The 10,141-nt window shown below is 44.2% G+C and overlaps 4 protein-coding genes across 7 annotated transcripts; 2 read left to right on the top strand and 2 right to left on the bottom strand.

The window, feature by feature from the left end:
- Window positions 1–453: 453 nt before the first annotated feature.
- On the bottom strand, window positions 454–2,929 carry mus302 (mutagen-sensitive 302). The gene is made up of 2 exons (XM_018006872.2): window positions 1,252–2,929; window positions 454–1,194 (listed from the first exon to the last, which is right to left on the bottom strand). The coding sequence occupies exons 1-2, from the start codon at window positions 2,750–2,752 to the stop codon at window positions 641–643; spliced, it is 2,055 nt and encodes a 684-aa protein (XP_017862361.1). The 5' UTR covers window positions 2,753–2,929; the 3' UTR covers window positions 454–640.
- Window positions 2,930–2,992: 63 nt separating this feature from the next.
- On the top strand, window positions 2,993–4,760 carry LOC108613428 (cold shock domain-containing protein CG9705). Of its 3 annotated transcripts, XM_089468099.1 has the most exons (5): window positions 2,993–3,131; window positions 3,252–3,334; window positions 3,548–3,696; window positions 3,880–4,002; window positions 4,075–4,760. In XM_089468099.1, exons 3-5 carry the CDS (start codon window positions 3,563–3,565, stop codon window positions 4,244–4,246), a joined length of 429 nt encoding a protein of 142 aa, XP_089324225.1. In that variant the 5' UTR covers window positions 2,993–3,131; window positions 3,252–3,334; window positions 3,548–3,562; the 3' UTR covers window positions 4,247–4,760. The 3 variants fall into 3 exon arrangements, with proteins under 3 accessions (XP_089324225.1, XP_089324226.1, XP_017862368.1); XM_089468100.1 differs by lacking the exon at window positions 3,252–3,334; XM_018006879.2 differs by having other exon boundaries at window positions 3,004–3,334; window positions 3,411–3,696.
- Window positions 4,761–4,952: 192 nt separating this feature from the next.
- Window positions 4,953–7,807, top strand: LOC108613423 (acetyl-coenzyme A transporter 1). Of its 2 annotated transcripts, XM_089468096.1 has the most exons (4): window positions 4,953–5,010; window positions 5,655–5,876; window positions 5,944–7,337; window positions 7,403–7,807. In XM_089468096.1, exons 3-4 carry the CDS (start codon window positions 5,952–5,954, stop codon window positions 7,589–7,591), a joined length of 1,575 nt encoding a protein of 524 aa, XP_089324222.1. In that variant the 5' UTR covers window positions 4,953–5,010; window positions 5,655–5,876; window positions 5,944–5,951; the 3' UTR covers window positions 7,592–7,807. The 2 variants fall into 2 exon arrangements, with proteins under 2 accessions (XP_089324222.1, XP_017862362.1); XM_018006873.2 differs by lacking the exon at window positions 4,953–5,010 and having other exon boundaries at window positions 5,504–5,876.
- Window positions 7,808–7,853: 46 nt separating this feature from the next.
- Window positions 7,854–9,564, bottom strand: eIF3e (eukaryotic translation initiation factor 3 subunit e). Its single transcript, XM_018006874.2, has 3 exons — window positions 9,339–9,564; window positions 8,854–9,246; window positions 7,854–8,799 (listed from the first exon to the last, which is right to left on the bottom strand). The coding sequence occupies exons 1-3, from the start codon at window positions 9,426–9,428 to the stop codon at window positions 7,978–7,980; spliced, it is 1,305 nt and encodes a 434-aa protein (XP_017862363.1). The 5' UTR covers window positions 9,429–9,564; the 3' UTR covers window positions 7,854–7,977.
- Window positions 9,565–10,141: the final 577 nt, after the last annotated feature.

The raw sequence follows: 10,141 nt of genomic DNA on the forward strand, positions 1-10,141 counted from the left end.
CAAAAAGAAAATATATAAACGTGTGTGTTTAACATTTGAGACTGTATGTACTATACATAGAGACATATATGTACTATAAAAAATCCATTTCGTTCCAAAATTCACTTGCCCAGACACACAATTTATATTTTCTATAGCTTTAAATGTATATTAGTCAAGCATTCAGCAAACTTAAATGTAAATTAAAAGACCATATTCATATTTTTTATTGTCTTTTACTGCGTTTTTTCATCAATGTTTTTTTTACTTTTCGAATATACTCAAATATCGAAATAATTTAGGTAAACGTATATGTAATTTGCACATTGATACAAAAGAAAAAGAAAAGATCTTAAATTAATTAGACACAAAATAAAAAAGAAGAAAATTAAAATCAAAAAGGCTCTGCAAAAATAAATAGCATTTAGCATTATGGTCAAGATCTGTGTGTTCAAGTGATACAAATAATAATGATTAAATGAATATAGTACTTCTATTTCAAGTTTGTGTCTCAAAAGCAAGCATGAGAATGTTTAAATAAAAAACCATAATGAAATATAACTCTTAATTGTTTAACTTTTAACTAGTCACTAGCTAATCCTGCTTAAAAACTTTGGAATGTCACAGCCTTGGCGACAGCAACAGATAATCAGCATTCTCTTTAATTTCTGCTGCTGTTGACCTTATAGATGCGACATTTGTTATCCGTTAGGGCGGCCAAATAGGAGCCAGCCGACGTGTTCACTGGACAGATGTCGTAGACAACCTCATTCACCGGCATCGTTTGGACGCGTTCCTCTCTCCGTACATCGTACATCATTAGCTGTTTGTTGTCCTGCAAGTAGCCAACGACCAGCGTATTATCCTCCACGCCCAGCTGTGTGGGTCGTGTCATATAGGGCGTGGCAGTGGAGCCAAATATTGTTGCTTTTACTTGCAGCACTGGTACGCCATCAATTTTGTCCAGTTTGGTGAGTATGAAACGCGACTGGGGGTAATTGGCATTGGAACGTGCTGAGAAGAGCACCGTGTCCTGCAGCACATCATATTGCATAGATAGGAAGGGCCCCTCGACATTGAGGCGGGTGGGCACGGCCGTATCACTGGCATACTCATAAAATTTCACTACAGTCAGCTGGCAGACCAGAAATCCACCGTTGGTGAACACCTTGCCCGCGGGCACGGCAGCTATGTTTATCACAGGACTAAAGTTTTCTGTAAAAAAAGATCAGCATTAAAAGAGACGTAAGAAGGGATTCGCTGTTGGCTTACCCTCAGATTGAAACTCGCTGAGGATCGTCTCCGGGAAGCGCATATCGAATACATAGACCCCACCCCTAAGGTCGCCCGCATAGAGAAAATGTTCACGCTCGTTGCGATCCACTCCACAAGACCAGAGCGGTTTGTCATTGGCCGTGAACATGTTGCTGCATAGGCGGGTGCGCACGTCGAAGGTCTTGATGCGGGTCTCACGACTGGCCACGGTCAGCAGGCGCTGACTCTCGCTAAAGCCAATGTCTCGCACTAGCAACGCCGAGGTGTGCAGAAAATGCAGTGGTTTGAAGCTTGGCGGATCGATGAAGCGAACGCCGTAGCCCGGAAACAGATTTTGTGCACTCTTCTGCGAGGCAATCAACGTCGATTGCGCAGCCGAGTAAAGCAACACACGGCAGCCAGGCTCTCGTGTTATTTCAAAGTTCTTCTCCATATAGAGTCGATGGCTAGGCAATTGGTTGATGCTCTTCAATGTACTTCCACTGTCATCATTGTAAGCTCCACGGCAGCCGCCACCAGCGCGCACCATCTGGCGCAGTCTGTCGTAGTCAAGCTGTAGGGCATTCATCTTGTTGACTGTGAGGGAGTGCGACATTTTAACTGTGGCTAGTTCCGTTGTAAGCGCTTGACTACGTCTCCGCTCCGCTTCTAGCTCCCTGCGCATGTCGTGCTCCTCCGTGCGGTCGATGGCCCGCACTCGCTTCGCATAGAGGCAGCGTATGTCTCGATTGGCAGCCTTTGACTTGCATTGTGGACACACTTTAACTGCCGACTGTCGTTGGCTCTCGATCAGCCAACGTCGTATGCAGGATTCACCAAAGAGATGACCGCAGCGCAAAGATACCAAACGATGCTCACCGCTCATTTCCCATGACTCCAGGCATATGGGGCACGTCATACCGTCATCCTCATCGTCTTCATTTGAGGATGCCTTGGCTACTGGCGTACCAACCATATTGTTGGCGGCATTAGACAGACGCTTACGTTTCTTAGGCGGCGACGGAGAGTCAAGATTAATAATGCCATCTTCTTGTTGCTCTGCTCTGCGGGATGTTGTAGGCTGCTCTGCATTTGCTTCTACCACAGCAGCTATCTCCTGTTCAACAGCAGGCTGCTCCTCGTTGTCTGCAGGTTCGGGTTCGGCTGCCACTTCTAGCTCATCGGCCTCTGGCTCGTCAGCCACTTCTCGCTCATCAGCCGCTTCTGGCTCATCAGCCGCTTCTGGCTCATCAGACGCTCCTTGCTCATCGAGCCCTTCCGGCTCTACATCTTCATCATCATCCATAGGCAGCACATCTACACTGCGCCGCTGCGCAATTGGCTCTATATTGACCTCTTGTTCTTCAGGTGCTGCGTCGACCATCTCTTGCAAATTATTAGGGTCCAGATTCTGAGTTGGTCCAATACGCTGATATCTACGCGAACGGTTCAGAAAAACAGGCTGAAAATCCTGGCTGTCCGCATCCTGCTCAGCAGCATCCGAGTCACTGTCACTCATGATTTATATTTGGTAAATTTATCAAGCTTGGTGGATGCTAGCCAGCGACGTTTAAATAAAAATTTAAACTATGTCGCTATGGGTTTAGCATTATGTTGCATTTACTTGTTCTGTTGTTGATTGTAATAACATTGATATAGCGCGTTGATTTTATATGCCTAAAGATGCGACATCTGGCAACTCCATACGTCTGGCAGCACTGGCATTGACCGAAATGAGTATATTGACAGAAGTATCGATATTTTGCGAAACATTTCAACGCTGTAGACGCCATTCATTTTTGGTTTTGTAAAGGAAAGAACGATTTCATTGCTTATTGGTAATAAAGTACCAATAAAACGCCGAAATCACCGTAATCCTTGTGAAAATAAAATACTTTGTAAGTGTCTAATACGGTCACGCTGCTTTAAATGAGCATCTTTGCCGGCAATCATATTTCGTATTCCGGCAAATAAATTGCATCAGTATTAGTGACTGGATACAAATCGCAAATCCCCAGGCACACAGTGAAATATTTTCGAAAACTCGAAAATTTTGCAGGCGCTAAAGCACGCAACGCACTGCACACTGCCCATTTGTTTGGTAAGTGACAATTCGTGTACTTTTTGTAAGAGCAACGCAATTTGCTGACTAACCGCTCTGTCCTTGAACTCGACAGACTTGGCTGCTGTCCATTTCAGCGAGAAATCTAAACACACGCGAAGCAAAGCGAAAGCCGACGCCGCCGACGCGCCAATTTAACTTCAATACATACATACAATATAGTAAATCATTCCTTTGCTGATCCGCTAACAGGAAAATACACTAGCCATGGCCGACGCAAAAACACCTGAAAAGATGCTGTCCGCTAAACCACCGGTGTATCATCCAAATAGCCATAGTCCAAATGCTACGCTCCAGCTGCCGAGTCCCATCATCACGCGGCGCACACGCACGGCCTCGACGTAAGTCGCTCCATCCCTATCCTTCTCTCTCTCTCTCTCTCTTTCTCTCGCTCTGCTTTTAGCCTAGCATACCCGACCTTCTCATCTGGCATTGATTTAATTGTCTGCTCCTCCTTCTCCTTTTTGCTTGCACAAACACGCGCGCGCACTTTTACAAAACACAACCAACAACAACAAAAACAGCTCAGCGCGTGCCATGGAAAATCCAATGGTTGCCGGTGTTGTGAAATCCTTTAGCCGCACTAAAGGACACGGCTTCATCACGCCGCACGACGGCGGCGAGGACGTTTTTTGCCATGTTTCCGAGTAAGTTCATTAAATACGTTGACTTCAAAGTTTCTACACGCAATTTTACACCTTAAATTCATTTTGCAATAGCATCGAAGGCGAATATGTGCCCATGCCTGGCGACGAGGTCAAATATCGCCTCTGCGCCATTCCGCCCAAGTTTGAGAAACACCAGGCCGTGCACGTGCAGATAAGCAATTTGACGCCCGAAGTGCACCACAAGTGGGAGGAACCCGTCTTCTGTGGCTCTCCTGCCAAATAGATACTCGCTTCTGTAAAGGCCTTCCACAAAATTTAATTAACTGGAGCACGCAGCAGGAAAACAGAAAACAATGAAAACAATATTAAATAACAATAAACAGTTGGCCAGCGAACGCCGATCAAGACAAACAGAATGAGATAAAAACAACAGCAAATGAAAGCATACAAAACGACTTAATCAATTGTACGTCACACAGCCAGCCAGCCAGCCAGTTTCAATTAAGTCTTTATTATTATTAAGCTAAGCAAAAAAAATATATATTTAACTTTTGTCACAATTGTGTTAGACTTTTTTGAAAAGACCAGTTTGAAGATTTGTAATGGATTCGTCTTGTAATCTGGAATATTGTTATTAAATATCGAGAAATTTCTCGATGGTTTGATTTGGAGCCTGTAACAGTATATGAAAGCTTAATTTTGAATCATATTGAATTATCTAATTTGTAAACGCAAAGCAAAGCAAATGACCGAATATCTTTATTACTAAAAAAAAATAAAAAAGCTGAAATTTTCAATATTTGTAATTTCTTGTTTGCATTTGGAACAATGGCCTTATCAGTGCGTTCAAAAAGCTATTTATTAATATGTATGTGTACATATGCATGTGGGGGTAAATATTTTGAAGAGCAAAAAGTGGTATCTAAAAACCGGTTGTGAAATGAGCTTTGCAGGTTAATCGATTTATCGATACTCTCACTGGCTTTCGATACGTTCGATGTTGGTCGAGCGAATCGTTTCGCTAAATATGAATAGTACTTGAATCAGGCCACTGACCAGAGAACACATAGACTAGACATGTAGAGCAACGTTTTTCCACGCCGCAAAATCTGTGTGGCAGGTCCCAGCCAACTTCGTATTCGCTCGGCTTGGTATTGGCTGGCTCGGGTAATGAAAGATAGCACGACGAAATCAGTGCGCTCTAAGCACGCAAACGAAATGGTCATGCATGCACTTTGCGTTTTTTGTCTTACTCTCCCTCTCTCTCTCTAACTCTCTCTCTCTCTCTCTGTGGGCTCTCAAATCATGAAGCTCAGCAGCGCACAAAAATTGAAATTTCTTCACGACGGTCCCAGCTCTTTCCTTTTGAGTAAAGAGTATACCGAAATCTTAAAAAAAAATTTCAATTTTTGTGCGCTGCTGAGCTTCATGATTTGAGAGCCCACAGAGAGAGAGAGAGAGAGTTAGAGAGAGAGAGGGAGAGTAAGACAAAAAACGCAAAGTGCATGCATGACCATTTCGTTTGCGTGCTTAGAGCGCACTGATTTCGTCGTGCTATCTTTCATTACCCGAGCCAGCCAATACCAAGCCGAGCGAATACGAAGTTGGCTGGGACCTGCCACACAGATTTTGCGGCGTGGAAAAACGTTGCTCTACATGTCTAGTCTATGTGTTCTCTGGTCAGTGATCAGGCGAAACGCGAACGTCAACAAACCAGCGCCACATCGTCATACAATGATATAAATCGCTGAAATAAATTTGATTAAATAAATTGATTTGAAGTTTGGTTCAGAAGGTTTAGAAAAAATTAATTTTTTTTTGGAAACCCGTTGCTTACATTAGCCACCTTTAACTGACGTGGACCTGCAGCTGTTGTTGTTTTTTCTTTGCTGCTGATTAGAGACGCAGCTAAGGTGAGAGCGCAAATGAAATAATGAGTTAAAACATGCATAACACATTTCATTGTCCGTCAATTTGCAGACAACAACATGTCCGCTCGCCGTCGGGGTCAAGCCCATGACGAGCAAACGCTCGTCGAAACCATGGCACAGGGAGACACAGAAGAGAAGCCTGATTTGCGGGGCGATAGGCGTAACATAGCCATATTGCTGTTCCTGTACGTGCTGCAAGGCATTCCCATTGGCTTGATTGCTGCTGTGCCCATGCTACTCCAGAATCGAGGCGCCAGCTACAAACAGCAGGCGGAGTTCTCGTTCGCCTATTGGCCATTCAGCATCAAGCTGCTGTGGGCACCCATTGTGGACTCACTGTACGTGCGACGTTTCGGTCGTCGCAAATCGTGGCTGGTTCCTGTGCAGTATTTGTTGGGCTTCTTTATGCTGCTGTTGTCGGCGCACGTGGATCGTTGGCTGGGTGGCAAAGACCTGGAGCCGAATGTGCCATTACTAACGCTCTTGTTTTTTGTGCTGAACTTTTTGGCCGCCACGCAGGACATCGCGGTCGACGGCTGGGCTCTGACTATGCTGAAACGTTGTAATGTGGGCTACGCTTCCACCTGCAATAGTGTGGGCCAAACGGCTGGCTACTTCTTGGGCTATGTGGTGTTCATTGCTCTGGAATCGAAGGACTTTTGCAACACATATTTGCGATCTGAGCCAGGCGATGCGGGCATGGTTACCCTGCCACGTTTCCTCTGGTTCTGGGGCATCACATTCATCGTGGCAACCACTCTGGTGGCAATATTCAAACGAGAGAACGATGTCGAAGACGCTCACACCGATGCACGCTACAAGGAGGAGCACGAACTTAGCATACACGAAAGCTACAGGGTCCTCTGGGATATGGTTCGCAAGCGACCCGTACAGATTTTAGCTGGCATTCTGCTCACCGTAAAAGTAACATTCGCTGCCTCCGATGCGGTTACCTCGCTGAAACTCATCGATGCCGGCGTGCCCAAGGAGAAGTTAGCCCTGCTGGCTATTCCCGTGATTCCACTTCAACTTATCTTGCCCCTCATAGTGGGCAAATATACCAACGGTCCCCGTCCACTGGATGTGTACCTAAAGGCAATACCCTATCGTATCGTGTTTGCGACTGTGGCTTCGCTTATTGCTTATGCCACTCCCTATTTGATTTCCGGCGGCGAGGTGCCCGTCTACTACTATGTGCTTCTTGTTTTCAGTTATGGCTGTTATCAGGTATTCCTGTACTCAATGTTTGTGGCCGCCATGGCGTTCTTTGCCAAGATATCGGATCCTGCCGTTGGTGGCACCTACATGACATTCCTAAATACATTGTGCAATCTTGGCGGCAATTGGCCGAATACGGTGGTGCTTTGGCTAGTGGACGTACTAACTATAAAGCAGTGCACCACACAACCCGAAAACCTATGCGAGGATAAGGAAGAACAGCTGGCAAGTCTCCTTCATTACAATCCACCTATCTGCATATTCAATAATTTCGCCTTTTTTTCTTTCAGGCCTGTTCCTCAGCTTCTGGCACTTGCGAGATCATATTTGATGGCTACTACTTGGAAGCGGCTGTGTGTGTGATATATGGAATCATTTGGCTGGCGGTGGTGCGCAAATGGATAGTCCGCCTGCAGAATTTGCCGACCAAGGCCTGGATGGTAGTCAAACCATCCGCATACAGGAATAAAATGAGGTAGCAATTAATCGTCTGATCTTCATTCTGCGCTACGCGCACAGTCATTGGTACAAGAAGCTATACATAGAAATCTAGGACTAGGACTAGGACCTATCTGCATTGTAAGCTAGGCGAGATGTAAATTGTTAATGAGCTATGCCCAACCCTCCGTATTGTGTTAAATAACTTATTCCGCGTGGAAATTAAATTAAATTCAATGTTTAGCATAAAAATAAAATTTTGGATATATATCTATGCATGGGTGTGGGCAATAAGAAAGGATATTCTGGCTGCGAATAGAGATGTTGTTTTATTCGCGCCATGTGGCGTAACATTGGTTTTCTACAAATCGTTATTGGCATAATTGCCGGCGTTTTGAAATACAAAAAATACGAGTTTATCTTATGCTTAATAGTACTTCCAGGAGTCAATGGATTCTTGATTCTTTTGTTTGCTCTTGCGTTCAATCAGACCCGCCAAATGCTCTGAGCGCATGGACAGCGAGTCAATCTTCTCCACCAGCTGCTGATAAGGACTTAGTGGCTGTGTACCCATTACGACGTGGCCAAGTTTCGAATCGATCTTTGCATTGAGACGAGCATTACGTATAAGGTTGACAATCCAGCATTCGGCCTCGTTGGGCTTCATATTCAACTTGTCAGCGAGCATGCTTATGGTGATGCACTGATGGATGCGACAGAATGTTTCGAAGATCATCAGACGCGCATCCTCCACGAATTCGTTGAGGCAGGCGACAATGAAGAAGTCATTCAAAATGACTGTTTGACACTCGTGCAACTTGAGGCGTGCGCCTTCAAAGTCAAAGTTTACGTAGAGGCACTCGAGGAACTCGGTGATGGGATCACGATACGTGTACGACTCCTGCTGTATGACCTTAATCAAATCCTTGAGAGCATTGCGACGAGTGCGATTGATGACTACGGCGGTGGCCAAGTAGCGCATAATGTGTGGGCACATCGTCTGTATAGCATTCAGATACAGTGGCTTATACAGGAACATCTCAATGATGAGGTCACGGCCCTTTGGATGATTGAAGAACACCAACACGGACCAGTGGATCAACCAGGTGCGCTGCTGCAGCGCTTGAATGGTCGAGAAATTTGCGCTATCAATGTAGTCACGCAGACGCGTCAAATCCTCAAGTGCGGTATTCCAGTTGAGAGTCAGAATCTCAGCGGCCAACTTGCCCCACAACACATTCAGATAGTTCTGCAAGGATGACAAATAAGACACCAGACCTAAAGATAAATGCATTTTACTTACCTTATCATTTGGCGACATGACAATAAGGCAGAAATACAAGTATGATGTAGATTCCTGGTAGTTGCCGCACTCATACAAGTATTTCGCCAGCTTGTAGGCACTCTCCAGGTGCTCCACCTTGAAATTGTAGTCCTTCTGCAGAGCATTCACAAAAGTCTTCGAGTCCTTCATGCTCTCGCCGTTCTTCAGAATGTCGGTGGCCTTCATGATGGGCGCCACCTCGTTTTGCAGCTGCTTCAATGTAGCCAACACCTCGGCCTTGCGCTGCACAAGCTCTTCCGGCATCTCCTGGCTGAGATTAAGACGCTTGCGTGTGTCCATGGTGTAATCAATCATGTTCGTCTTGTTCACCGTCTCCAGAATATACTCCAGCAGCTCCTGCTGATTGTAGATCTGCGGAACATAGGTAAATTACGAAAATTATAGTCATTTGTGAAGAATTTGACATTTGATGACGGTGACACGAAGCAATGAATTTTTCTAACCTCCTTGCCGCATAAAAACTCCAGCAGTGGGAAAGTCAAATGTCTGTCCAGATATTGACAATTGATGCGTGTTAGATCAAATTGTGCCATGATTGCAACTGTATTTTCACTATTTTATCAACAAATTACTATTAATTTCCACACAAAATCTGCACAAAAATACGCGTGCGAAAGACGCACAGTGCTGCCCTATGGCGAAAAGAAATGTTATTTTTATGTTTTTAGCATGTAAGCACTGACAAGAGGCAATATTGTTTTTGAACATCGATAGCCGGGTGACTATACGATATTTTACGTATATCGATACAGAGATTCATGCTATAGCAGTCAGCTTTCCCTCACATCACATTTGCGCGGCAGATAAAAAGCTCTTTGAATTTTTGCTTGCAACACTTTAATATATTTAATACTTCACCATTTGAATTCACATATTTGCTTGTATATATAGGTGTACATTGATGTGAATAATCTTTTTGTTAAATATATATATGTATATATATGGATTAATTATGGTATCTTGCCAAGGGGTCATTAAACGTACGGCATTAAAAATACCAATATTTTTGTTTTGTTAATACATATTGTAAATAGTTTATAGAGGTACTTTGCAATTAACGATCAGTTTTAGCTCAAAAAACAAACAACACCTACAAATGCAATTCGATATAAGCTGAGAAAACTGCAGAAATATAAATATACGTGCTCAGTGCCAATATTACTTGTAGTTTTGTTAATTGAAGGAATCAGCATACCAACTTTTGGCTAAATTCTCGAAACAGAAAGCGAGTAAGTACAATATTTAT

Source organism: Drosophila arizonae, chromosome 4, assembly GCF_054131065.1.
Source record: "Drosophila arizonae isolate 15081-1271.41 chromosome 4, UAZ_ARI_1.0, whole genome shotgun sequence".
In the NCBI taxonomy this organism is placed as follows: Eukaryota; Metazoa; Arthropoda; class Insecta; order Diptera; family Drosophilidae; genus Drosophila; species Drosophila arizonae.

What these genes read in the sequence shown, in the direction of transcription:
- mus302 (XM_018006872.2), bottom strand. Translation starts at nt 2,752, where the DNA reads ATGAGTGACAGTGACTCGGATGCTGCTGAGCAGGATGCGGACAGCCAG. An exon ending in CAGCGAGTTTCAATCTGAGG is followed by an intron (nt 1,195 to 1,251) that starts GTAAGCCAACAG and finishes CTTTTTTTACAG; the next exon opens with AAAACTTTAGTCCTGTGATA.
- LOC108613428 (XM_089468099.1), top strand. Translation starts at nt 3,563, where the DNA reads ATGGCCGACGCAAAAACACCTGAAAAGATGCTGTCCGCTAAACCACCG. An exon ending in CGCACACGCACGGCCTCGAC is followed by an intron (nt 3,697 to 3,879) that starts GTAAGTCGCTCC and finishes CAACAAAAACAG; the next exon opens with CTCAGCGCGTGCCATGGAAA. An exon ending in GTTTTTTGCCATGTTTCCGA is followed by an intron (nt 4,003 to 4,074) that starts GTAAGTTCATTA and finishes ATTTTGCAATAG; the next exon opens with CATCGAAGGCGAATATGTGC.
- LOC108613423 (XM_089468096.1), top strand. Translation starts at nt 5,952, where the DNA reads ATGTCCGCTCGCCGTCGGGGTCAAGCCCATGACGAGCAAACGCTCGTC. An exon ending in AGGATAAGGAAGAACAGCTG is followed by an intron (nt 7,338 to 7,402) that starts GCAAGTCTCCTT and finishes TTTTTCTTTCAG; the next exon opens with GCCTGTTCCTCAGCTTCTGG.
- eIF3e (XM_018006874.2), bottom strand. Translation starts at nt 9,428, where the DNA reads ATGGCACAATTTGATCTAACACGCATCAATTGTCAATATCTGGACAGA. An exon ending in AGTTTTTATGCGGCAAGGAG is followed by an intron (nt 9,247 to 9,338) that starts GTTAGAAAAATT and finishes TATGTTCCGCAG; the next exon opens with ATCTACAATCAGCAGGAGCT. An exon ending in TCATGTCGCCAAATGATAAG is followed by an intron (nt 8,800 to 8,853) that starts GTAAGTAAAATG and finishes TCATCCTTGCAG; the next exon opens with AACTATCTGAATGTGTTGTG.